At 37.1% G+C, this 27,871-nt stretch overlaps 1 protein-coding gene across 3 annotated transcripts in view; it reads right to left on the bottom strand.

Moving 5' to 3' along the window:
* The window catches only part of PCSK5 (proprotein convertase subtilisin/kexin type 5), a 220,101-nt gene that overhangs the window by 2,727 nt on the left and 189,503 nt on the right, over positions 1-27,871 (bottom strand). For 2 of the 3 annotated variants that reach the window (XM_041422186.1, XM_041422188.1), the window contains exons 25-34: positions 21,079-21,121; positions 20,143-20,285; positions 18,823-19,023; positions 9,947-10,030; positions 9,261-9,456; positions 6,820-7,037; positions 5,517-5,753; positions 4,802-5,032; positions 3,026-3,203; positions 1,864-2,081 (exon numbers count right to left, since the gene is read on the bottom strand). In XM_041422186.1, coding sequence (XP_041278120.1) covers positions 1,864-2,081; positions 3,026-3,203; positions 4,802-5,032; positions 5,517-5,753; positions 6,820-7,037; positions 9,261-9,456; positions 9,947-10,030; positions 18,823-19,023; positions 20,143-20,285; positions 21,079-21,121 — 1,749 coding nt within the window. Of the gene's footprint in view, positions 1-1,857; positions 2,082-3,025; positions 3,204-4,801; positions 5,033-5,516; positions 5,754-6,819; positions 7,038-9,260; positions 9,457-9,946; positions 10,031-18,822; positions 19,024-20,142; positions 20,286-21,078; positions 21,122-27,871 lie in introns of all 3 variants that reach the window. The other variant, XM_041422187.1, reaches the window with a different exon arrangement.

Below are 27,871 nucleotides of genomic sequence, written 5' to 3'. Positions count from 1 at the left end.
AGAAGTTGGTATTAGAAAAGCTTGTGCCTAGTCCTGCGGCTTTATGTGCAAACAAAATTTATTTCTTATGAGTTTTGATAATCATGAAAAAAATTATTTCAGAATCAGTTGCATGGGGAACTTCTGACATATTCAGGAAAATAAATTAGGTCAGAGCACTGAAGTAAAATGTGGAAAACCTGCTCCAAATTCTGTCCTTCACAAAATCCATACTTATTTGCCCTGTTAACTATTTTCAACAACCATTAATTAAGCAATATTTATATTTGAATTTAAAAATAAACTATTTAGTTGCATAAGAAAAAAACATTATTCACTAGGTACAGCCAGAGGACCATATGCACCCTGTGTGTCAGAGACTCTTTAAAAAAGACAGATGCTGCATGCAGTATTTCTGTGAAACACTGAGGGGATGGGTTTGTCTTAAGTGTCAAGACGCATCCGTCCATTTCCCTGCACCTAGACATTTTCTGCCATCTGAAAGGAAGAAAATGAAAATGCAAGGAACTAACATAAGCAGGTGTTAAACTGCTGAAATTAGTAACCTTCTATAACACAGAGAACTTCCTATATTACTGTGCAATTCATGGTTTTCCTTACTGCTCTTGACACAGAGACACCATGCTCTTTGCTTTGTATATCAGCTATGCAGGTACATTTCAGACTGGCTTGTGTTTTATAATTCTGTGTTTGTAATGATGATAAAAATTCTGTCCCATAGTATTTACGCCAAATAATGTGAAAAACAGAGGAGGTGGTCTGTAAATTAAAATGCCTATCTTTTTTTGTTGCAAATCCAAGCAAAAAATATTTCTGCTACTTTTCATAATGTTATTATACAATTATGTTGTAAACATTCTTGAATGTGGCTTCATTCTAAGAGTAATTTCCACATATATCACTACGTTGCAATTAGCCATCTTTACTATCCAGTATATCCACTATCCAAAACAGTTTGTGTGTTACAATGCATGGTCTTCTAAGCTGCAGCATGGAACCCATTCAGGTAAAAAAGGACACCAAATGGGTCCAAGAGGATTAATGCTTTTTGTTTCAGAAGTGGTTTAATCAGGAAATTAAAGGAAACAAGTGGTTTAATTAGGAAAATTGAGAAACCAAAAACAGTGTCTCACAGAGCAAAATAGTCTATGAAAGTTAATACTGTGAAATACATAACTATATTAAAAGCAACAAACATCACTGTGCTTTTGATTTCTGTTTTCCTTTCAACCTAGAGATGTGCTTTATGGGTTTTTACTTGTCCCATTGTAGGCTGTAAAGATGTGTAGTTGGAATTAAGTTCCTTGGCTTTCACAGAGTAACAGACAGTAGGACAGCTCAAAGAGCAAGGTATTTTTCAGTCATTCTTAATATTCATGTGAAAAATGGAGTCCATCTCTGTAAGCCCATTTTTTTATGATGAGCATTATTGTGAGAGGCCTGGCTGATGGTAAATTCATTGCTGTTGTTCATTTTTTTCCATTCGGTGACTTGGCAACATGTGACTTGGTCCTAGCCCTCCCTGTTAAGTGGCTGTCTCTCTGTTTGTGGTCGGTGCTGGAAGCAGTTCTGGAGAAGGCTTGACAGGAAGTCATATACTTGATTTCACCTCAATTATCAATGCAGTAGAAATACATCAATGGAGCATGAGTGAAACAAGTCACCAAGAGCCAGGAAAAGCTCAGCAGCCTCTGGGAGAGGTCTACATCATCCACTGTGGGTGCTGGACACCCAGAGTCATGGACAGGTTGCTAGCACTATATCTGGTTAGTGTCTTTGTGAAGTGTTCCCAGATCATGGAGCTGAGATTCCAGGTGTTTTGATGACCACTTTTTTTACTCAATGCAGAACATATACTTTTACCTTCACAGGTTAAACAGGAAGAGTGGCATCTCTCACAGATGTTGTTGTCTTTGTTTTCATAGTAGTACTGAGGACAAGAGCTAACACATTCCTTTGTGGAGTGCAACAGGTAGAAATACGTATTACAGGAAAGACAGTCTGTGGCTCGAGGCCCCATGCATTCCTTACAAGTCTTGTGGCATCTCTCACATGATCCAGTGGAATTTTGTGCAAAATACCTGAGATAGATCAGAAAGACATAGCTTTGCATAAAGGCCAGCAGTGACAGGAAAACCAACAATTGTTTAATCCTTAGCTTTTTATTGTGATTACATCCATTTATAAAAATAATACTAAAATGAACACAAGTATTTGTAATCTCAGTGGAAATAGAATTAATTTCATTCCCTTCAGCCACTGGAATTCAGCTACAAAGCACAACTCTGTGTAGTGTTTACAGCAAAAATTTCTAAAATCTGAGTTGAATTGATATACAAAGTATTGAAGTAGGGAAGGTTTGTGTGATTTTGCTGAGGTATGGTCATTAGAGTTTTCCAGTTTAATGGGAGGGACAGCCAGTGTGATCCATTTAACTCTAGGTTTAATTTAAATGGACCTGAAAGAGAAATCATAGGTTAACATTCTAAATTTGAATTTCCCAAAACTGAATATCCCAGAACATTGAATTCACGTTTTGAACTTAAATGGATTAATTATAAAGCTTCTCTCTAGAATTATGAATGCTTAGTTCAAAGTTGCTTTAATGGTTGTCTTTGTTATCACTCGCTATAAGCATTTACTCAATGCAAAAAAATATAACCTTATCCAAACTTCTCCTCCTTAAGTGGAGGCCACACTGTTGCTTCTTTTGCCTGTGCTCAGGCTGACTGACCTATAACTTAGTATACTTGTTCTGGTTCACACTGTTCTGTATAGAAATAGCCAAGAGCATACCCTGAGCATATCCAAACCACATCTAAGCAGTTCTCATTTGGGCACCAATTTTGGAGTTTTCTACGGGGAAGGGAGGTTTTCCACCCTTAGAGTACTGTGATAAAATAAGAAATTTTCTCCTGAAAACAAAACTCAGTTCTATTTCAGACTGATGTAGAATGCTGCAGTGATCTAATTTCTCAAAGTTCTCTCTGTAATGCAGCTTTTAGCAAAAGTTCTTGGGCCTTACCCTGCTGGACATTGGGTTACACATCCTTTTCCTTGTCTGTACCAACCCAGTTTGCAGGAAAGGCACTGTGAGCTGCGTTTTCCAGTGCAAGTGTCGCAGGTGCTGTGGCATGCAGAACATTGCCTCTCTGTGCTGTCAGCATAATATCCATCTGGGCATGTTTCAACACAGGTTCTGTCTGCAGAGACAACAATGCAAAGTAGCACATCATATTCAGTAGTTGCTACTATAAAACATCTCATGCAACAGTACTACAGGAAACTCTCTGTCAGCATGAGCTGCTGATAGATAATGTATCAGAAAAAGAAAACCCAGTGTGGGGGTACAGTAATTATTTTTTGATTCTTATAAATCCGTTAGTCTTCATTTCTGTGTTTTATGCATATTAGCAAGCTTTTCAGGACAGGCAAGTTTTTATCTTTGTGAAAAATAAAGTAGAATAATAATGAAAAGCAGATGTGATTTCCTTCAAATAATCAAAAGTTGTAAGGCAGGTTTTCATCTGCATTGCTGTTTTCCCTAAGCATCAACTTTCACTCACAACATTTCACTCTAAGCATCAATCTAACTTCATTCTATGTAGATGATGAATCTGATGGTAAATTTGAGGTTCAATGACTTTTGTTTACTGGACTTTACCCTTGTCTGTAGCTTCTGTGTTATGTTATAGAATTAAATGTCTTTAATGCTGCAAAGCCAGATAAGACCCACTTTTTTCAGTGAAATTTCAGTCATTGTAGTAGGAATCCTGAATGAGAAGTTAGTAGTGTTGTAATTGGCTGCAAATGCATAAAGCTAATAAACTAGTAGATTGCAAGTTGCTTGTGCTTATAACATATTTGTCTTGATAATTTTGCTGCTTGTGTTGCAATTGGGCAAAGGAAGATACTTTCAGGTTCAGGGTTTTTTGCATTTTTATCTCAGTTCCAATATATTTATCTGCATTTCTCCATCAACTTTACCATTTGTAATGGTGCAAAACAGCTGAGTGTGTTGATAAAAAAGGTAAGTCTGATACAGGGTCTCAGAAATACAGGAATGTAAAGTCTGCATTAGACTCAAAAAGCTTAGGTTCACTTTTAATTTACACTGGTTTTTATCTCTCTCTTGCATGAAGTATTATTTAATATTTTTTCTCGCAATGATTTTCTAAAATTTTTGTTTGCTTTTAGAAGAATATGTAGAGAAGAAATGTTTTATTGTGGGGATTTTATAATTTTTTTCCTGTTTGTTTCTGAGACTGTATAGTCTTACACCTACTCTCTGCTCCAAAGTCAGGAAAGTAATTTTGCATTTTAGCCACCCATTAGATGCTGATTTAGTGATCCCTTTTAACAGATGTTTAAGTATTCCTTTGCTCATCAGATTGCTGCAGGGATTAAACAAGGCAACATGAAAATGTGCACCTTTTATGATACATTAACAGTGGAATAACAACAAAACTAAGGATAGGCCTCTTTTAAAATCCTTGTAGGAAACAATAGGAAGAGTACGTACCAAGTAAGTGAAATCTACAAGTTTCTTTCAGTCATGGTGTTTGTTGCTATTTAGGAATCCTGCATTAGTCCTGTCAGCCCTGGCAAACCCTGCCTCACAGAGTTTCCACACAGCCCTGCTGAAGAAATTATCTCTGCACAATTTAACAACTTGTCATGTCCTCCTTACAGTATTTAGATTGGTTGATGCAGCCCAAATGCTTTGCAAATATGACAAAAACTTGTTAATTCCGTGCTTTCAGTGTAGAATGAGATCTAGATGGAGGAGAGAGATACTTACTGAGAAGATACCGGTTATTTACACAGCTAAGACACTGGTGTTCAGCAGGTCCTGAGCAGTGGAAGCATTTCTTGTGGCAAGATTTGCAGGTCTGAATTTCCTCAAGGTAGTACTCCGTGGGAGAGCAGTATCCAGATAACATACAGTACCCATCATGGTTCAATATCCATCCATTTCTGCAAGTTAGGCAGGTGGTGGAAGAAGAACAAGTCTGGCATGTCCTGTTACAGGCTGAAAAGGACAAACAGTAGGAATTTCACCTTTTCTGAATTTGTCTCAGAGTGTTATTACAGCTTTAATTTTTGAAGGAACAGCTGTAATCTCAGGATGAAATCCTGTGTGAAGTAATTTTCATTCTTATGCAAGTAGTTCCTTAGGTTTGCTTTTGCATCAACACTTCTTTTGCAACAGTGAATAGCGTCTCCAGCAATTCTCAGCAATTCTGTAGCCATTCTCAGCATTTCATCACAGTGGTTGCCTTGAATAATAAACATAAATATCTTTGCTACCTCCCTCTCCACTTTCTTCAATTTTTGCTGTTCCACAATAAGCCAGATTATTTTTCTGGCTTATTCTTAGCTGTCCTCTTCAACTCCCAAGACACTGATAATTCCAAGACAACATTAGCTGTCACACACAGGCCCTTAGAGGGTGACCCTTAAACTGACCCACTTGTATCTCAGTACTCTTCTGGGGAAAACAAACAGTTGCCAACCTTGGCAGTCTTTGGTAGCTTCTTCATAGTAGCTCCCCTCAGGGCACTCTTCAAAACACATGCCATTGTAGAGGTAAAACAAGCTGAAAGTGCATGCTGTGCAGTCATCAGAATCTGGCCCATTGCAGTCCTTGCAGTCAGCATGGCAGGGAAAGCAGTGCTTGTCTTCAGGGTAGAAGTGTGACGGACATTCCTGTACACACTTCCCATCATGCAGGAAAAGCTCATCCATACACTCTGCAGGGGACAGCAGAACATTGGTAAGCAAATGGGCAGCAAATTCTGACCTGTTAAGTGCGAGACAAAGTAAGTCCTAGGAAATGTTACATTCTGGATTGTATGTCATCACAGAAATCATCAGAACACCTTGAGAAGGTAGGACTTAGTTTTTCAAATCATTCTCCTCCAAAAGACTTACATTGGCCCAACCCTCAAATGGTATCTTCTGCGTTACAGCAAGAAACTGTGAAAAAAAGTCACTTGCTGAGCTTTGGTGATATTAACCAAACCATTTGACACTAATATATATATATATATATATGGCCTTTTTCTGACATTTTTCTGCATTATGAATTTCCTACAAAATCAGGAATGTATATATTTGAAGGGTTTTTTTAGTTTATTATTGAAATACGAGTTTACCTAGAGTGTATTGACCTAAATGGTTGCCTTTGCCTAGAGCTGTGAATAAGTTGCTATTTTATTATGAGTACTGGGTTTAATATGTTTGTTTATGGTTTGGTTTGTTGATTGTTGTTTTTTTATTTCATCCATGTTTATGTTTATAGAATGCTTGCAATATATGCTTGCTCAATATTAACCATCCTTAATTTTTGGAGGGGGGGAAATTTTGGAGTGAGGGTGCATTTAGCCTTACCTGGGTACCGAAGACTTTCCTAATGTCTTTCTTTACAGGGATTTCTTTCTCTAACAGGAGTGGCCATTTGCAAAAATGGTAAAGAGGTGTAAAGTTCAACTAAGCTAGGAAAGAAACATTCTGTATTTCACATTGGTTCACATATCCAAGTTTTTAAGGTTGGATACACTAGATCAAAAATAAAATCAAACTAGCAGAAATCTCTGAAGAACCACAGGACCAGGCAATGCAATGTGAAATATTTAAAGATCAATTATTTAGTCTCATTATAATCTGTTTTAGAGACTAACAATGATATGCACATCACTTTTTTTTTTTTTTTTTTTTTTTGGCACATTATTGAATTCATAGAAGGTTTTCTGCCAGTCTCTCTTCAGACAGATCCAGGTGGATTTTGTTCTACACAACAGCAGTTCTTTGTAATACCTGTGCATATTTCATCGTGAATACATTCCTGACACATTTCAGGGCAATGTTTGCAGATTCCTTCAGAGCCAAAATGCTTCTCTGAACAAGTAGATTTACATTCCTGGTGCTCCAGCAGCAAAGGACTTTTACAGGACAGGCATTGTGTGTCACTTCCCATGCATGTCTTACAGGATCCACTGCATTCCTTGCAAATCTCAGAATCATTAAAATATCCCCTATGGAACGAAAAAAGCCACAAAGCAAACTGTTGGTCACTCCAGGCTATGAGAATTACAGCCCTAAATGAGACTCTCCAAGCACACACTTCACTAGATCGAACATGTTTCTCACACAATTTTTTTGCCCATCTTCCACTTCCCCTATGTCTGAAAGCAGAAAATATACATGGTTAGTGCTATGTAAAGGCTTTCCTTTCTTCTTGTACCTGCTGTCTAAGTTATGGTGAACTTTTGTGTCTTTATTTCCCCCCTTACATAAGATGGAAAGATATATAACATTTGGGAAAACATGCAATCTCTAGTCTTCTGCGGCTGACCTGCAATACTGATATCAAGGAAAGAAAGAGAAGGGTAGCCTTAGTGTCTCTAGAGAGGAGAAAGAAAAGAGACGACTCTGGAAATGTGAAGGGTGGGAAGAATGAGGGCAGGGATTGAAAATAACAAAAAAGTAGGATATTTACATAATACATTGCCTTAGTGACAACAGGTTAGAGATGACAAAGTGGGAGTGCATTTTGCTCTTATCTGGTTTGAGAGCAAACATGGAGAGCCACAGCTGGGAGTACTAGTCATAAATACAGAAAAAAATCTGCACCTCTGCTTCAGGTGCAATATCTCTTCTGCATAAGCACAGAAGAGATATTGAATTCAATCTGTCTACACTCTCAGAATCAAATTGTTACAAGTTTAAAGGATGTGTAAGTCGACATTTTGAGATGACTGCTAATTCACAGACCCATTGATGAAAACTAAATAAGTAGTTGAGACAGAAAGTATTCCCACAAAATGTACTTTACGTTAACAATTTTGTTACTCCTTAAAGAAAGGTTCCTTCTCCTTCTGTTCTTCGGCATGATTTTTCCAAAGGTCTGGGGAGATGCATTAGAAGCAAGGTTAGAGAAAAGGTAAGAGGAGCCATGCCTGCCACCTATGTTCATATTTTTTTGTCCTTCAGCTTTTATCAAGGTCCTGCAAGTAGTTTTCACAGTCCTGTCATCTTTTCTTGTTCCAATGTTGAATACCTGGTTAACCCAGTCTTTCAAAATTCCTCTGTCAGAAATTAATAGTGCAATAAGTCAAACCTTTTTATCCCTTTTTATCCCTTAAAAACATGTCCCCAAACCCAAGCCAACTCCCTTAATAAGTAGTCTTATTTTTACTCCAGTGGAGAGTAATTACGTCTCAAGAACTTTATCTCAGAGTTTATCTGAGATAAACTTTATCTCCAGTGAAACTGGAGCTTAAACTCTGTGAATTTTGCTCAGTGATGGGAAGCTATTATTTACAGTCTTGAATTTGGGAAAAAAAGGGGATAATAACATCTGAAATGACTAGTGGTATATAAAAAGTTTTCATTTTGTTATACTGACTCTAGGTGGGATAACTGGGAAACTGGTACTGACAAGAGACATGTTAATGTCAAAACACAATTAATGGTTGTGTGCCTCAGTTTCTAATACTAAAAATTGTTTCTGGACTAGAGTTGGCTTTACTGCAATTATTTTGCACTCACTGTGACATTTCATGAAGAAAACCTGTTCCACTGGCCCTTATTGACTTATTCGACAAAATTAGCAGGATGGCAGTGGCAGAGAGATTGCATGAAAAGCAGGAGCTTCACAATTTTCTGAAGAAAAAGGGCTAACCAAGCAAGGCTTTTTTTTTTTTCTACATAGCATTGGTTTTATGTATAAGATGAATGATGATTAAAAAAAACACAGAAAAGAGAGAACCTGATCTACTCATGTGCCTGATCTAATATCCATTGCAGTCAAATGGGAATATTTTTAAATTCCACATATAAAAATATGTAAAAATAAATATGAGCCAAAGAACTCATAATTAAGCACTGTATTTACATATCAGTACTCTAATATGTTCACTGAGTTTATATCTCTGCTCTGTACTACCTGGAGAAAGGAACAAAGTGGAGGATGTCTAGAACCTTTATTATCATTTGCCATGAAGTACCATGTTCCTATTAAAGTCATTGAGAGGTGTTCCATCTTGCATAGGATTTAATGTCTTCACTTTTGATTTTTTTACTTTTTCTCTAACCAAAAAGAAAATACTGGTTTTTCAGTCTGAAAACTGCATTTATCTTAATTTCTGGTAGCATGTGTTATATAAAGTTCTTCCTTGAAAGTTTAATAATGGATCTGAACTTTAAACAGAAAGGGTAGAGAAAAAGTCAGGGATGATATAAGAGGGGTTACTTACTCAGGGCACTCCTGTAAACATCTGCCTTTGTGGAGGAAGAGCCGCTGGTTCTGTTCAGCCTGACACTTCTGACAGTGCCACTGGTCAGAGCACACCTCACAGTCATGCCTGCACTTCTCACACTTTCCACTTGCAATGTTGCCAAAATATTTTGGAGGGCACAGAGAAACACAGGTATCATGGATAAGAAATTTTCCTGGCAGAAGAGCAACCCAGGGGTGTAAAGACATCAATTAGACATATATTTAAAAGATTTCTGCCTTGGATGGCTACAGAAAAAAGCTTTCAACTTCTCAAAATTCAACTTTGGTCCTTAAAAGCATGAATAAAGCATTCTTAAGACATTTCCCAAAATATTTTGCTCATACTTCACTAACGCTGACAGTTAGAAGGAATCATAAGGATTATCTAGGATGTCTTGCTGAAGAAATCCCTATTCAGTAATACCTGCATGATATCTACAAATTATAATTGAAAGGCAAGAAAAGGAACACCATCAACAATATTTTAACCCATATTGCCAAGGGCATGCCCTGTTGCCTGAATTCAGTTGTTCATTGTCTGATTGCCTCTTAAGCTGTTAAGGGACTTTACAGTGACCAGTGACAAAAACATTCTCTGGAAGCATGTAGGATATGAAATACTACAGTCGCTTGCAAACTTATCCAAGGAAGCTGAAATGTTACCTTCTGGACATGAAGTACACACAACAGCAGAATTCTCACAGGTCATACACGAAGAGTCACATGACAGCAATTTTCTATTTCCATCTGGGATGAAAGGGAAAAAAGTTCCTTTTTTACCATCTGGTTTTCTTAATTTCTCCTCCCTTTAGAAGGGACATTTTGTATGGCTTTTCCTAAAGCATTTTGAAAATGCACCTCTGCGAATTTTTGGAGTTCACATAGTTGAAGAACTTGATGATTGTGCTTGACTCCTCTCTCCTACATGATAAGTTATGGGTTGTATTAAAGGAAAATATGAATGTTTTACTCTTGTTCACAAAGGCATTGTTCTGGACTGCTCATCACAAATGAGAACAGTAATAATGTTGTTAATTGTCACTATGATATTTTATGAAAAATCCTCTGCTAGATTTTTCCCCTCCTGAGGAGCTGAGGGCCTCAGGAAAGAAATGTAAACAATAACTCTCTGCTGCTGTGGAATGCAACAGGTGCATCTGTGATTGGGGCATGTTGGTTGTTTCTAATTAAGAGCCAATAACAGATATAGCTGCATCGGACTCTGAGAGTCACAAGATTTTGTTAGGCATTCTATTCTTGTTCTTTCAAGCCTTCTAATCAATCTTTTCTCTCTGTTCTTTTAGTATATTTTTAATGTAGTGTTTTAGTATAATATATATCATAAGATAATAAATCATCCTTCTGAGAAATGGAGTCAAACCTCCTGTCTTCACACATGGGGAGTCCTCGACAGTTAATTTTATAATTATCCCAATAATCTTAATTTCAATATAGTGCTCCAAACCCAAATATGGATATGTTATACTAATAGATTGCAAACAGAAAGATCTAGAAAGTATGTACATTTGGGGACTTGGTTTAATGATGCACTTCTTGGACATTTTGAATGAAATTGTTGTAGAATACCATTACCCTGTAACCTAAATGTTCTGAGTCAGAAGGAGACAGAAATCATATATTCATAGAATATGTTGCTTTGGAAGGGACCATCAGTATCATCAATGTGCAACTCCTGGCCCTGTGCAGGACACCCCATAAGCTGAGAGCATTGTCCAAATGTTTCTTGAACTTTGTCAGACTTGGTGCTGTGTCCATTTCCCTGGAGAGCATGTTCCAGTACTCAATCACCCTCTGGGTGAAAAATCTTTCCTGATGTCCAACATAAATCTGCCCTAAGCTTCATGCCTTTTTCTTGTGTCTTGTCAAGGATCACAAGACTGAAGAGATCCATACCTGCTGCTCCACTTCTCCTTGTGAGGATGTGAAAACCACAATGAAGTCTCCTCTAGTTTAAGCTGAGCAAATCCAGATAACCTCAGTCTCTTCCTGTAAAGCTTTCCTTCCAGACCCTTCACCATCCTCATCACCCACCTCTGGATGTTCTCTAATAGCTTATTTTCTTTTTCGTATTGTGGTGCCACAATATGAAAATCTTACCACAGTCTTCAAACTGAGGCTGCATCAGTGAAGAGAAGAGCAGGACAAACTTTTTTACCAGTTGTCAGTGCTGTGCTTAAAGCATCCCAATACATGCTTGGCCCTCTTGGCTGCCAGGACACACTGTTCACTCACATTCAGCTTGCCATCGATCAGAGCACCCAGGTCCCTTTCCACAGCACTTCTCTTCAGCCTCTTGTTCTGTAGTCTGTATAAGACACTGGGATTGCACTGTCCCATGGTGCAGAATCAAACACTTGCCCAAATTAAAATTCGTACAGTTGGTGATTGCCTATCTCTCTAATTCATCAAGGTTTGAGAATAACTCCTATTAAGCAGTTCTCCCCAAACTTACTTCTGCCTGCTGTTTCCCTCCAAAAGGGGGCCTAATGACTGTCAAATTGTGTTCTTATGACTGTGGAAAGGCAAATTTTGATTACTCTTTCCAGAACCATCAGCTAAAAAATGACAAGGACATTGGAGCATCATAACTAACAGAAAAACTCTGCTGTGCAATGTGACCACATACCCAGCATGCAGTTCTGTATTTTGATACCAGCAAATTACAACAATGGCTAAATGTAGGTCTAATGAAAAAATAATTGTGGACAAACAGACAACACACAGAAGCCTTGTGATTTTGCTGAAAATACAAAATAAAGACAAAACCAAAAGTTACTTGCACGTTGAGCTGTGCACCTCATTTAGCATATCCAGCTCATCCTGACAGTTAAATGCCAGTTGGGCGTCAATCATGTTCTCTGCAGGCAGAACATTTTACTGAGGATTAGAGCTTGTCTGTGGATTATTTTGAATACATTTTTTTTCAGTCAGGCACTATCACTGACAGCCTTTGAACCTTCAGCTGTCACGATTTTACATGAATAAAAAGTGTTACTCCATAAACTGTTGGTGTGTGCCCTTCATGGGCACTAGCAGTGGCTGGCAGTGGATAACACACTCCAAAAGAGGAAGGTCTGCTGAGGGGTCTCCCTTACACTGCTGGTTTCCCTGACTGAGGCAGTGGAAGCACCCTCCAACCCAGCAGGACTGCTCAAGGAAGGTCCCGCAGGGACACTGGCAGAGTGCACAAGGGTTTCAGCTTTCCTGGGATGCTGATAGACAAATCAAACATTAAGGGTCCAGTAAATCTTCCCATACTAACACTGACTCTTGCTGACGTAATTTCCGCAGCTCTTTTTCCCCTGCTGAATACCTTTTTTTCTATGTTTCAGGTTACAATATGTCCTGCTAAAATTGTGCCCTGAGTGCAGAAGGAAGTTCGAATATTTTTAAGGTGTGTAACACATAAGCATTTTGACTTCTCTTATGCAAATAATCCTCAAATTGATAATTGCTTTCTTTTTTGAGATTCGCTGTCTAAAATTTTGTGGAGACACTACTCCTTAGCTTCATGTTTTTCATTACTCATCAGTGTTTAATAAAAAATTAAGAAGTGTCCTTAATGTTGACTGTAAGAATATAAGAAATGCTCCAGAAAAGTTGGCTGTTATAAGGTTTTCTATTATCGTAACTTTATTTTTGTAGAGCTACTCTCTTTTGCTGAATTTGAGTGAAGATCAGGTAAAGGTAAGCAGAGAAGTTGTTAACTAATGCTGAAGAATATTTAAAGGAGCTTATTCTTTCTAAATGTTTGAAGACTTACAAAGCAAAATAAAGATTTTTTCTTGTGAACTTGTTTTTATTTCTCTTTCCCTTCTGCAGTATGTCCTCTTTTTTTGTAATAATTACTAGTTGCCACCAGAGGGGAATGTACACAAGCAATTAGGCTTCTGTAGACAACAGAAACAACATTTATCTTCCAGTCAAATATAAGTATTTGAATTTTCCAATTTAAATATTGACAGAAGAAATTTGTAAGAATTATTTTTTTTTAAAAATCTGGATAGGTAAAATGAATCTTTCTTGTAACTGTGGTTTTCATTTACCCAAAAAAACTGAAATAAAGCACACATTTAGAATAATATGAACTTCTTAAATGTAAGTTTCCTTCACTTTAAATGTAAGATCCTTCCAAAGAATAACCTCATACACCTGAAGAAATGGTCATGCAACATGTACTTCCTCAGTCTTTGGACTGATTGCAAATTGAAAGGTCAAAAATTACTGGGTTTAAACTGTTGGGTTAGGTTTTCTTTTGCCTTAAAGGACCTGAGGGTTCAGCAAAATTAATGATCTTTGGAGATTTACTGAGTTGTTTTTATCCTTGAACTTATATTATTCTTTTTTTTTTAATTCAACATCTATTTTTTTATTTTCAAAAGCAAAAACCCTTTATTTAAACTTGACTCAGAATCTGAGTCAATACCATCTTTATTGTTGTGTCTTTGACATAATGAGTAACATCTTTGGCCCTGGTAAGTCTCTCTTATTCTTTTATACAACCTGAAAAACTGAATCTCATTATTTCTTGAGCTAAATTTTGCTGCAGCTTTGAAGCTGCCACAGTGCTCTTGTCCATTCAGTCTATGCAAGGGATTATAAAACTGGAAGGATGCAGAAAGATTGCAAAATATTTTTTCCTTATTCTCTTTTCTCATTTGGGGTTGTGCATCATGAGTGACACAAAGGTAGATTTTCATGAAACATCACTGTAAGATGTTAACTGTGACCCCAAAATTAATTAAGGAAAATAGGAGTGAAATTTTATTTCCAGTTAACACAATATCCCCATATTTCCTTTTTTTTTTTTTTCTCCTTCAGTCATGTTCCTTTGAACTCCCAACTTTTTTTCAATCTGCTTTTAGAGAAAAAATTAAATGAGTCCTCAAAAATGTTAAGGGTGAAAATCATGGGTTCATATGGAAACAAGTATGGTCCTCTTCACATGCTCACCACTTGTTCTGGAAAATGTGAAGTTTATATAAAAAAAAAAAAAGAGCTGAAATCCTCTACAAAACCCAAGGCATCTGAGCAGAGATAAGGTCCTTGTATGGCCTTAATTATTGTTTTCTCACAACCACTACATTTTTACTGATTTTATTCCGCTTTTTATTTAGGAAAAGGAAAATACAGTTGGTTAGTGGTGCTTGTGAGAGGTTGCTGTTATTATTGGGGATGGTACATAACAGTAAACTGATCTGTTTATTTGTATGTAAAGAAATACATATTCCATCATTAGAAATAGATCTCTTTCCATACTTATTTTTTCCCATTTTTAATTTTCATTACAGTGTAGCATATTAAACCAAGGAATGACTGTTTTTAAGGGTGCAGCCTTTTAGTGATATGGCAAAACAAAGACCTCATCATAATTTTCAAAATATCTAATCCAGTTAAAAGGGGCCATGTACTCACTTGGTAAATTAAGTTTATACTAATGTGTTTTCTACCTTCCAAATTGATAATCTGGTACAAGAGATAAAAACCAGATATTTCAGTTCAGTTGTTAGGTTTTTTTCCTTTCTCTTTTTCTTGGCTTGCCCTGTCTTTTTAAAAGCCTGAGTTACAGACATAATTCTGTTGCATTATTTCAGACTGAAGATGACATTTTAGGGATTCCTGACATCAGCTGAACAGTTTGCTCAGCAGAATATACCAGCAAAGTAAATAGAAATTTAAATGGATTTTTTTAATAAAGTGTTTTGGATGCTGGAGTGTTTGCTCATAAAAATTTGTGGGATGGTCTATAATTTATCCTTGCATAAAACAAATGTAAATGAAACCTTGAACATGATAGAAAATAGAATTGTATTCCACATTCACAATGGTTTTAATCCGAACCTAAATGGACTAGTCTCTCAACTTGCAAAGGAAGTCACACCCTGTGTTGTTTTCTCCATGGAAGGTTCTGATGTACTGCCCTTTAAATTATGTTAGCCTTGTAACCAGCAAAATGTTTCCCAAAAGTCACATTTTTCTCCACGGTATGTCAACATACTCACTAACCCCACAGTGGAACCCACTGAATTCATGCGGGTAGAAGAGCCAAAGAGAAATTGTTTAATTGTTTGTAATACAATTCAAAGTCTAATACCTCAACTCTGAATTAGTACACTTCTAAAGAAAAAGAGCAAATGGAGGAGTAACAGCATTAAAGGCAATGTAAACTATTAGATGCGGAAATTTTGTCTTGTCTTCCCAGTTGTCTTGGCTTCCTGCAACAGTCTGGAGCAGACCATGTACTGGAGATGCATTTGGTGCTCTCCTACCTTCACTCCCATGGCAAGGGCAAGGTTGTTTATTTAATACCAAGCTCCCCAGACCCAGCTCCCAAAATAGTAGGAGTAGAAATCATTTGGCCTGTGTGTTTCAATCAGATTCTTTAATTCAGGCCACTGGAGATCAGAGGCAGTTCTACCATGGTACTGCACTAAGGTAAATATGTTGAGGAAGCTGAGGACGCACTGTAAGAAGCTGATATTGATGAACAGCCAGAGAAGATGTGTTTCAAAACCCAAATCTCAGTCACAACCTTGCTTATGTAGGGCTGGTGAAAATCATGAAACAATTCTAATAACCCCTACAGCTTGGACAAGCTACTTAGATCATGCCTGTCATGATTCATGACAGGCTACCCTTAGAAAATGAGTTTGAAAACAGATGAGGTGGAGGTTCTTGTATTTTGGTAATAAAAAGTAACCCTGGATAAAATAAAAGAATATATAAAAACATAAAAAAACACAGTAAAAAAAAAAAAAAGTAAAGTGGGATAAAAGATTCCCAGATACATTTGTCCAGAGTAGCTGGTGAAAGACTTGTAAAGATGCTTTGATTTTACCCTCAAGTATGAAAGAAAAAATATTTTCTCTGTATATCTGTATATATTCTGTATATCTTTGAAATACACAGTGGAAGAGAAGAAGGACCTACAGATATAGTTAAAATAAGCTGGAGAGGGACCATTTGTTCTTCATGCAGGGATGTTTTCTGTACAGGTATGAGAGCCGGAATACTCACTGATAGTAAATTTCAAGGAGCAGAGATAGGTTTGCATTTTTTCCATTCTTGTACTAATCCTACAGAATTGTGTCGACAGTGATAGTGACTGCATTCCCTAAATTTTATCGGTTTTCAGAAAGATTTAGATAATGAAGAAAAGAATTGTGGCGATTGTGAAACATAGAATGGTTTTGATTGTTTGGTTTGCTTTCTTTTTTCCCTTTTAAAATGATCCTTGTATATTAAAATGTTATCAGGGTGTGAAATGCACTGCAGTCTCTAACCAGGAACAACTTTAGCAGTGTGATGCACTGCTAGAGCTAAATGTGTTTTCATCCTGCTTTCCTGGATCCTATGTTTTTTGTTAAGGACCTTTAGCATGCAACAAGAATTTCCAGTATAGACAGTACAGTTGGAAATCTGGACTCAGCTGATGTCTGCCCCTTGAATGAAATAATGAAATGAAAGAAATTAGTGAGTAATATTCAAATAAAAAATCAACAATTCATGTTGCATTGCTTTCAAACAATGACAATTATTTCTATGTGAACTGTATGAGACTACAGTATCTGAATAGGAAACTTCAGAAAATGTCAATAAATGTAGTTACTAAAGGATGTAACTTCAATAAACACAGTGGCAACTTAATTATGTTTTGACTTGAAGATTACTTCCATGTGGAAACCTGGAGGAAAAAGGCTCAGGACACCCCCAGCTTCACATAACTTTCCCAAAAGTTACATGGTACAGCAGCTGCCACACTGAAGGAATGAATCCCTGCAGGTCTGTCCAAGAGGAGCTGTACAGCCACCAGCCATGTTCCCTGGGATCCCATCACCAACTGCAGCATGAATCCCGTGTCTTTGAAGCAGTCATTAAAGTCCAAGCCAGTACAGCTCTGAGTGAGACATGTCTTTCAGTTTGAAATGTCCCTGAGACAGATGTATTTTTACTACTGGAAGCAAAGACGAATTATATGCAAGACTGAGAGAAAGAAGTTTCATAAGACAGTTCATTTATGCAGAACTGCATCAGATATCTGCTCAAAAGAAAAAATTTGGCAAGAAGTCACCATGTTCAACAGTGTGAGAAAGAGATAATCAATAAATAGACCAGACTACAGATGTGGTCTTTTCATGGCACTGATGTAGATGTAGTCTTAAGTTGAAAAAAACCCCAAATTTACTTCTGTGGATTAAACGCAAGGAAATGCAAGTAGGAGATCAATTTTCTATTAATATTCTTATTTTCATGTCTCTCTGATATTTTTTAAGTGAAGAATGACTATTCCTGTAATCTATAATGCATAATTTCTCCAACAGATAGGCAATTAATTGAAATGGTCAATATTTTTTCTGAAAGTATTAATTACTGTATTTTAGTTTCTAATACCAGATCATCTTGATCTAAGGATTGTCATTCTTGGATGTGTTTGATTCAAATGAAAACACAGGAACAAGGAGAATATGTTTACTTGACTCAAAAATACAGCTAGTAATCTGGTCTTTTGCTCCATTCAGCAAACATCCCTGTCAGATACATTCCATGTGTTCTTAAAGACTCTTAGTGTGGTAAATCCCTAAACTTTATAATGGATTCTTCTACTGTCCCATTATAAAATTTGAAAGTCCCCTTTCTTCCCAGTGGCACAGTGTTATTTTGTAGCAAAAACTTTCAACTGTTCTTTATATGTTTGCATAAGGGGAATGACAAATAGTCTATATGTGCCCTCTTCATTTAAAACTTTTTAAATAAGAAATTTGTGACAGTACTAGGTTGCATATGAAGATAGATAGGAAGGAAAATAATGTTTAAAATTATTACAGTGGTCCTCTCAACTTCTCTAAATAAAGGCATTTTTGTTCCAAATAGCTTTTGGATTTTTGGGAGCTTTTTTGGAATAGAGAATCCTCATGCTATGGATGAGACCACCAAAAAAAATGTAATTACATTGTCAAGGTTGTGGAAATGGCCAGCATAGGACCAGAATGTCAGAATGTAGCCCTACAACCCATATTTGGTCTCCCAGAAAGCAGTGCCGATCTATACAGAGAAAGGAAAGAATAGAGAGGATAGATTTTTTTTCACATCACACACACGAATAATTGAACCCTATATTATTTTCTATTTCCTCCCACTAATATTGACTTCTCTGGAGGGTACAAATAGCCACAAAGTTGGTCTGATACCTAATCTACAATGCACCAAATAGTTTAGATAAGGAACTCCCAGTACCTTAATCTCTTACTCATCTTTTATATTTTATTTTTTTTTTCTCAATTATATTTTTAATCTTTATTCAGATTAGATAGCTAAGAAACACCTATATTGTATTGGCATGTTCTACTATTTGCAGGGAAATTAATTTCAGTTTGTGGAACCAATGGGTTTGGTCAGTATACTTTTAAAATTACAAAAGTGATGTTTCAAACAATCTGCAAGATCTTGCTATATTCTTTCTAAATTTTGTAATAGTCTTCAGAAAAACAGAAAATATTACAAGACGTATTTCAACTTACCCCTCCAGAACTTCCCAGCTGGCAGAGAATTTCCTGGGTTCAGGCACTGCCCATGAGACAGCTGGAAACTGTTTTTGCACCCAGTGCAGTCCTTGTAACTGTACCCAACACAAGTTGCACAGCTCCTGTGGCAAGGCTCGCATTCTCTAGAGATGCCATCAGCAAAGAAGCCATCTCCACACTCACTCACACAGGTGCCATCTGCAACAGAAACAGAGCCCGGAAGCACAACGACCCATGTCCATCCCTCTGTCTCCAGCAGAAATGGTTTAAGAAAAAAAGAGCATGTAAGAACAAATGAAAAATTTTGCAGCTATAAAATGTCTATTTTTTACCATGAAATCTAAATTCAGTTCAGTTGCATATGAGAAACTTCACAAACTTCAAACCAATCTGCTCTTAAATTTACCTCTAACTTGGTTTTAATCGATATACTAAACATTGGTACATATAAATCTAATGAAGTCCATGCCTGGGTAAAAGTTGTATGGTTGACTCTTAACAATTAACTCTGTCTCAATAAAAAATTAAAGACTACATGCCCCTAAGATTTTTAGATATATGCAAATTTTAGACATATGCAAATGTATAGGATTTCTAGTTTCTGCTGAATATGAAGTTAAGCTCAGGTCTTAAGCGGATTCAGATAAGGTTTTGCATACCTCATCAAAACCTCTGGAAGTTGTAGCACTTATGGCTTTTTGAGTTTTGTCTAATTTCAATTTAAAGAAATCATAGACCCACAGCTCACTCTGGTTGTGACCACAGAGTTTTCCACAGAGCATGGTGCCACTACTGGGCACTTTCAACAGCCAGGGCAAGAAAATATTATAACCTCAGGGATTCCTGTGGTTCATTTTTGGCACTGTGTCTGAACCAGACCTGCCTGATGTATGGCTTCTTTTCAAAGCTAGGAGATTCCTACTCTTGTGTGAAGCTGGTGTGGAATTTAGTGGTTTTGACTGGGTTTTTTTCAGAGTGTTTAGAAGTCAAAGTAAAACTAGACTTGTAAATAGTAGGAAAACATTTAAATATCTTTCTGTAGTTAAAAACACCTCCTTTCACAAAGTCTGAATAAAATACAGGTTTTTTTATGTGCCTGAAAGAGCTGAAATTCAAGCATATAGACCCTTTGAACCAAATTACACTACTGGGTAACATACTCACCTTACATTAAGGCAGATGCCTGATTTTGCAAAGAGCCTCCACTGTCTCCATAGAAGAGATTTATGAATTTGAGAATTTGGACTGAGAGTATTTTTCTAAAGCAATAATCTAAAATATGCTTGTGTATTATGCCATTATTTGCACATTGCTTACCTGAGAGATAGAATCCTTCCTCACACGAGTCACACCCATCCTTGTCACATCTATCACAGTTGCTAGGGCAATCTCTACACTGCCAAGAACTTTCATCTTTGTAGGTATTTTCTGGACAGTATTTATAGCAATGTTGTTGATACCTGTAAGATAAAGTTGAACACCATCAGTAAGTTTCTTTTAAAGGTCATTGAGTTTGTTTTCTGTGTGTTTCTGGGAAGGGTAATGATAAAGCATGATTAGCATAATGAACAGAAATTATTCCTATAATGAGGACTTAAAGTGTAGTTGTGGTTATGTTGTTTATTCAGCTAGCAAAGTCATGTTTCCTAATCTCAGGATTCTTAAGTGTGATTAATTTTATTTTATATTTCAAAGGTAGGCAGAAACCTGAACACATGCTTCATTAAAAATTATTACATTATGATTGTAAAGAGCTGATTGCTTGTAAAAACATATAATCAAGTGCCTTTGTTTATAGAATCAACATAATTGATATTTTATTTTCCAATTTTTCAGAGATCTATAAATGCTGTTTTTGAAAAGCAGTAATGTTCTTTTCTCTCCATTTAAATTTTAAATTATTTTTTATTCATTTGCGTAAACTTCACATGCCAGAACTAGACACAACATACTAAAAGCAAATTTGTTCCAAGTCCATATGCACTGTTGAACTTTTTGACACTTTTTGTTCCATATTCCTCTCTTCTGATATGCAAAGGTTCCACCAGTCCAGAAGTTTTAACAGGTCTCAATACTGAATAACTAGCTAGTCTTCCAACATTTCCAAAGTCTTTTTCCCATTTACTGTTTCTCACACAAGCAATTTAAAGCATGACACAACATACACAGCACAGATCTATGTAGTATAGTGCATATTTTTGCTTCAGAAAAATGTGTAGTCATGAAGAGCTATATATATACAGCTATACTTACATGTAATAGTTTTGAGTGCACGTTGTACAGATTCTTGGATCATCTGAAATTAAAGATATAAAATTTTGTAAATAATTTACACTGTAAAAACCAGAATGCCAAAAAGAACTTTTTTTACACCAATTTTATGTTAATATTTCTTACCCTAAAATAATTACAGTTGTAAAAAGAACATTGTTGTCTCTGAATCTCTGTTCACATTTATTTTGAGATGGAATCTTCCACAGATCCTGGACTGTATTTTCATAGTAACCTGTGGCTTTTTAGTCCTCTAGGACTCCAGTCCTTCTGGATTAGCATAATCCAGGTACCAGATGCCTGGAAGGAGCTAAGTCTTTAGGAAGTGATGATCTGAAAAGCAGAACCTTCACAGGGGCTCAGGTTGGGTCAAATGAACTGCTAAAAAAAGACTGCAACTTACCTGAAACAATAATTTCGTCCTATTTCTTTATTTGTTGCAAAGGTAAGTTAAAAACTTTTGACACCTCTAAAAGCATACTAATCAGTGTAAATTTCAAAATCCTGAGCTAGACAAGACCGTTTCTGTATTTGGAGAGGGGGTAATGGTGGAAGAGGTGGTGGTAGTACAAGCCTTTTGGGTAAACTTTCCCACCAGACAATTAATTTTTGTATTCAAAAAATTTGTTGAATGAACAGGAAAATGTTATGCAGCTTTTAAAACTCTTAAAATTATGGATTTGACTCCAAAAATGAATAACATTTTTTATAAAATTCCTTCTGTTATCTTCTATTCACTATTTCTTTCACCTTTAGCCAAATATCCCAGAAGCAGCAGAATGGAAAGAAATGGAAAAACCTGGGTGAATGTATTTATAAAGAGAATTACAGAATCATAGAATATTCTGAGTTGGAAGGAGCCAGAAGAATCATTGAGTCCAGCTCCTGGCCCTACAAAGCAGAATCCTCAAGAGTCACACCATGTGCCCAAGAGTGTTACACGAGCACTTCCTGAACTCTGTCAGGCTTGGTGCTTCCCTGGAGAGCCTGTTCCAGTGCCCAACCACCCTCTGGGTAAGGAACCTTTTCCTGATATCAAACCTACACCTTCCCTGACACAATTTCAGCCCATTATCTTGGGCTGTCACTGCTTTCTGGTCACCAGAGAGAAGAGGTCAATGTCTCACCCTCCTCTTCTCCTCATGAAGAAGCTGTGGACTGTAGCCAGGTCTCCCCTCAGTCTCCTCTTCTTTAGCCTGAATAAAATGAGCGACTCAGCTGCTCCTCATAAAGCCTCCCCTCTAAATCCTTCACCGTCCTTGTGGCCCTCCTTTGGATGCTCTCTCATAGCTTAATGTCTTTTATATAAAAAAGACTTTTTTTTTTTTTTTTTTTTTTTTTTTAATTGTGGTGCCCAAACTGCACACAGTCCTCAAGGGGGGCTGCATCAATGCAGAAGTTTCCCTCCAACCTTGATATTTTTTTTAAAAAAAAAAATTTTTTTTTTTTTTTTTTTTTTTTTTAATTGTGGTGCCCAAACTGCACACAGTCCTCAAGGGGGGCTGCATCAATGCAGAAGTTTCCCTTTTTGAACTTCACATGGTTGGTCATTGCCCAGTCATCTAATTTGTTGAGGTCTCTCTGAAGGACCTCCCTTTGATGAATTCAACAGCTCTTCCCAGTTTTGTACCACCTACAAACTTGCTTAGGATCACTTCCAGTCCTGCATCCAGGTCCTTTATGACAATGTTGAAGAGCACAGGGCCAAGAATGGATCCCTCTGGAGCCCCACTGGTGACAGGTCACCAGTCTGATGTCACCCCATTCACTGTCACTCTCATGCCTGACCTGTGAGCCAGTTGCTCACTCACCCCATGATGAGTTTATCCAGTTGTGTGCTGGAAGTTTTGTCTGGAAGAATATTATGAGAGATGATGCTCTTCATTTTTGGGATAGTTAAAGAGAGAACTACCTCACCTCCTGAATCAAGGAATCATGGAATCCATTAGTTTGGAAAAGACCTCTGAGATCAGAGAGTCCTACTTTTCACCAAACACCCTGACAACACTAGATGCCATGTTCAGTCTTTCCACAAACACTTGCAGGGATAGTGACTCTACCACCACCCTGGGTAGTCCATTAGGTGTAACCACCGTTTCTGTGATGAAATTCTTCCTAATATCCAATCTAAACCTCCCCATGTGCAGACAAAACCCACTTCTTCTCATCCTGTTGCTAGCTGGCTGAGAGAAAAGGTTGACCTACACCTGGCTACAACCCCCTTTCACACAGTTGTAGACAGTTCAGAAGTTCCCCCTGAGCATCCTTTTCTCCAGGCTAAACAATTCCAACTCTCTGGCTTCATGGGGTTGTTGTGGGCAAAGCACTCGGTCTTTCCAGTGTCCTGAAATCTCTTTTCATTAACTTTGAGCTTCTTGTTGAAATATCACTGGCACCCCTGTGAAAGCAATAGTAAGCAGTATTTCAAAGGCTCTCTTAACCCCTTCATTTTTTTGGTGAGGTCCCTGATTTCTGCCCCAAGGAGGCAGCAAACTTCCCTGCAAAGAAGATCTGATCTGCAGATGGTTTAGATTATATTTGTTCTAATGTATATTTTCCTCAGTAATTCCAGCAGAAAGATTCAACAGTTAACGTTTTTTGACTGTTTTGATTCATGATGCTTCTGAACTGCAAATTGTTGAAGGAGTAGAAATACACGCTTTGTTTGTATATGTAATTTTAGAAGTATGTTTGGTCAGTGGCTTCTGAGCTAGGTGAATTTTCTGGTCTGATCTGTTGTGATCTGAGTAGTTTTCTTCCATGCTTTTATTTCTATGGAGAACTTTAAACTGAAATCTGGAATATTCTGTACTTGCAGAACTCAAGGTTCGGTCTCATATCTTAAGCTTTTCCAGTGATTTTTCCCAGGTCTGGATTTTACACAGGAAGTAGTTTTTCCTTTCTCAGAAAAAGAAAAAACTCAAAGAAAGAAAGTTTTTTCAATACATGCAGCTTGTATCTTCAGTGTGGCAGGAAATTCTCTTTTACCCACACTCTAGGGAAGGCAACATGCTCCTATGGAATATTCTGCCTACACTGAAATGTCAGGACTGAAAATCAGAGAACAGTTCCAAAACTCGCTGGGCATTTGTTTCTGCACAGATTGCATATTATCACTGCAGAAGCTTGTAGAAAGAAGTCTTACTATCTGAAAATCTAAAACCTCTTCTGCAAGACTAACCCCTTGTGGAAGATTTGCTCTGAGATAAAACACTATCCTTATGGTAATTTTGTCTTGAAAGCCAAGGTCTATTCATTATCAGGGACACGTTGAAGAAATGAAGTTTTCCTTTCTCTTTCTTAGGTTGCTATGGGAACCAGAGAAGTTTTCACTCTTTTATCATTAATGATAAATCTGTATCTGTAAGCCCGAGTCTGTGGACAGTGCTGCTCTTTCAGCTGCCTCACACTTCCTTAAATCTTCTCCAAGTGCTTTTCTTCCCATTCCCACAGCCTTATAAACTCTATGTTCCTCCATTCCACTTTGTATAATGGATCCTGTTGATCATTTGTGCCTTATTTATTGTCACTTTCAGCATTTATAACTTTGTGTTCTTCACATAGACCTTGTAACCTCAACCAAATTAAATAGTTAGGTTCTGGATGACCTCTGAGAGTGGCTCAGGATTTACCTTGCTAGATCAAAGAGGCTAAATGCCACACTTGGGCCTAAATAACTATTTGGCAGGCCTTTATTCTCAGGGACATGACTCTTCAGGTTTTCTCATTAATTTCTTTTGTAAGCTATCTTTGAAAGAGAAGAGATTCACTCTGCACCTTACTGAGGAGTACTTTACTCTCAGTGTTAGCCTTTGAAAACAGTCCTAGTGCAAAGGTTGCAAAGTCATGCCATGGTGCTCACTGGAGAAATTTAGATGGATCAAAAGTTGGTATATATTGTATTTTGCTGCATGGAGATGAGGTATTCTGTAGGAACCCATAAGAACTATTCATAACACAAGATGTTTTACTTTCACAGGGTGGGTGAGGTGAGTGGAGGAGAACCCAGAAGTAATTAAGGACTGGCTCAGGAAAGTGTGGCTCCTTGGGAGCACACTGTCAGGAAGATTAGCACAGCAAATTGAGAGGATGCCTGACTCACACAATCACTTCTGAGAGGAAGAACCTCCTCCATTGATTCTTATGGGTTATCTGCATGAGCTCTATGTGCTGCAAATATTTACCTCCTCAGTGAACTAGGTGTGTCTTCTTACTTAGCATTATTAGTTACTGGTGTGGCAATTTCTGCTTGTGAAATGTATATATGCAAGCCAGTAGATATGGCACGTCAGAGAAGTTTGTCACATATCACCTTCAAAGGTATACACATTTGGTGTCTATTCATTATGTAAGTGCAAAAGGGCATATGTATATTGTATGATTAGAGAGAGAGCTAAAGTTGTTTCAGAAAACACTTTAGTCCCCATGTTGTATTTTAGGCATAAGAAATAGAAGCCAAGATTTTTATGTTCTTGCATTTTATTGACTCTGAAATTCTCTTTGAATAATTACTATAAGCGGCTCTGAATCTAAGGTTTTACCTTATTTTTTTTTCTTAAGTGTTGACTTACAGCCACAGCCTTTCTAAAAAGGAAATTTTGACTTTGAAGAAGGTGTCTGACATTCATTATGGTTTTAAAAGTCTGGAGAAAATCTGAATGTTTTCCTGAAGTTATCTAAATATGTGAGTAAGTGAACTTATATTGAGAGGTGGAAGGTAAATGCTGCAATGGCATAAAGAAAATCCTCTTCCTTAATATTTTTTGCTGCAGAACTTTATCTTTCAAAAGCTGCTTTTGTTGAGGAAGCTGGATTTAATTTTGTAGACTTCATGATGCTTACTGGCACCCACCAGAAAAAAAAGACATTAAAATTTAATCAAAACCTGATGGTCAAAGGTAACGAAGAGCTGCAGCTCCCATCTTTCTGCATCAGAGGGAGCAATATTGTGCTTGTGTTTGCTTGCACTGAAATGAGGATGTGCTTGAAGTTTTAAAGAATTTAAACATAGATACTCAGGTCACCCTTAAGCCTTGGCTTGTGCCTGAGCGAGAGTCTGCCTTTTTGTGGGAAGTTGCACACAAGGATGACAATTTAGGCTCCTGTGGCATCAAGCAGAGCTAAGGGCACCCCAGAGCATGTGGGCAGGACAAAGAGAGGAGGTGAACTGTAATGTGCACTGCCATTGTTTGGACACTGTGTACACAAAGCTGTAGATTTTCTGGGGATTAGCACTGCCTAAGGCAAATTTCCTATCAACGTATCTCAGGACTCATCAGTGTCTGCAGGCAGAATGGTACCTGTGACCATTAAAGACTCTTTATGTCCTTAAAATTTGAGTGGCCTCTAAATTAATGAAGTGAAACAGAAAGAAAATAATTAACTGAATTTAAAAGAAAGCATAATTTGTATTTTAACTACATAGACTTACCTGTCATTGATTAAGTCTCTCTCTCAGAGTTCCTATCTTTGCTCTTAGACTTTCAGTGTTGATACAGTGAAGATATATTGCCACACTGGTGCCTTAAAACAAAACCAAACTTGGAGGAAACCAAACAGATTTGACTACATTTCTTGAGGATTCCAGGAGGTCTTACAAACAAACAATATCTACTTTAGTATCCTCATACCTGGTGAAGAATAACCTGCAGTGTTACTTACTGTATGGGTTTTACTTTCTTCTCTGAAATGCCTGATATGGGATGCAAAGTATGAAACCATTACAAAAGTATGATACCTTGTCTTAATCTGGATGTAGTCTTTACTGGTCAAAGAGAGACTGCCCATGCAGACTTGCTCTGTTCTGCTGGCATATGGCATCATGCCAGATAGAAGCAAATTTTATTATTTTTATAATATATGCATCATATCTGTGTAAAGCAGGATAACATTGCCAGAGACTGCAGGTGGTGGTTTGATCTATTACTTAGTGCCTTGTGAAAATGATTTTTTGAGCAAAACTCTTTCAAGCTAGTAGGAAAACAGGCAATTCAGTTATCTTAATATGATTATATATTCCTCCTAAAAACTAGACTTCTCTCTACAAGAAAAGAGAAAAATATAATAATCTTTGTAATTTGTAGATAGTAAGAGAATAATTTGCATTTTGATGGTTTAGAATGTTTAGAATTTAAATTGAATAAAACTTCTATAAGTGACCTTGTGCTCAGTATAAACTGAAGAAGTTAATTAGTTTTACTTCTTAGAGTTTATATTGAAGGATCTTAAAGCACTTCAGAAGGAGCAGGTGCTGAATGATTTTCTATGAGAGAATGGTCTTCAGTCAGCTGAGGATCCATAAATATGCACAAAGTATATTTGCAGTTGTATATATGAACAACTACTTTTCAGTAGTTGTTCATATGTAAACTATGTAAATTTTTATTCAAATTGCTATGATTATTACATTCCTTTTTTCTCCCACTGCAGTTTTACCTGAAATTTTCATAGTATTGAACTTTCCCCACACCTTCTCTACAGAATAGACTAAATTTTTCTAGAATACATAACTCAATTGTGTTAAAGGGAAGATAGGACAAAGAGACTGCAAGACCCTCCAGCAGCCACTTAATTTTAAAAGGGATTCTGTAGAAAGGCTATGAAGATGTGAAACTAAATGTAGATGTAACTAATGTACTTGAAATTTTAGTGTTTTAAGTTATTTTGGCAGTGTAATTTCTCTAGAGCTTGCAATATAGTAAACTTCTTGGAGGAGACAGGCATGAAAGTTTTTGCTTTTCACGGGTTTTTTTTTTAATGCAAGATTCTAAATACA

The sequence above is a fragment of the Onychostruthus taczanowskii genome, unplaced genomic scaffold (genome assembly GCF_017590055.1).
Source record: "Onychostruthus taczanowskii isolate IOZ18803 unplaced genomic scaffold, ASM1759005v1 scaffold72, whole genome shotgun sequence".
NCBI lineage: Eukaryota > Metazoa > Chordata > Aves > Passeriformes > Passeridae > Onychostruthus > Onychostruthus taczanowskii.
The sequence above is the reverse complement of the archived record's forward strand: the minus strand, read 5'-3'. Positions and strand labels throughout refer to the sequence as shown.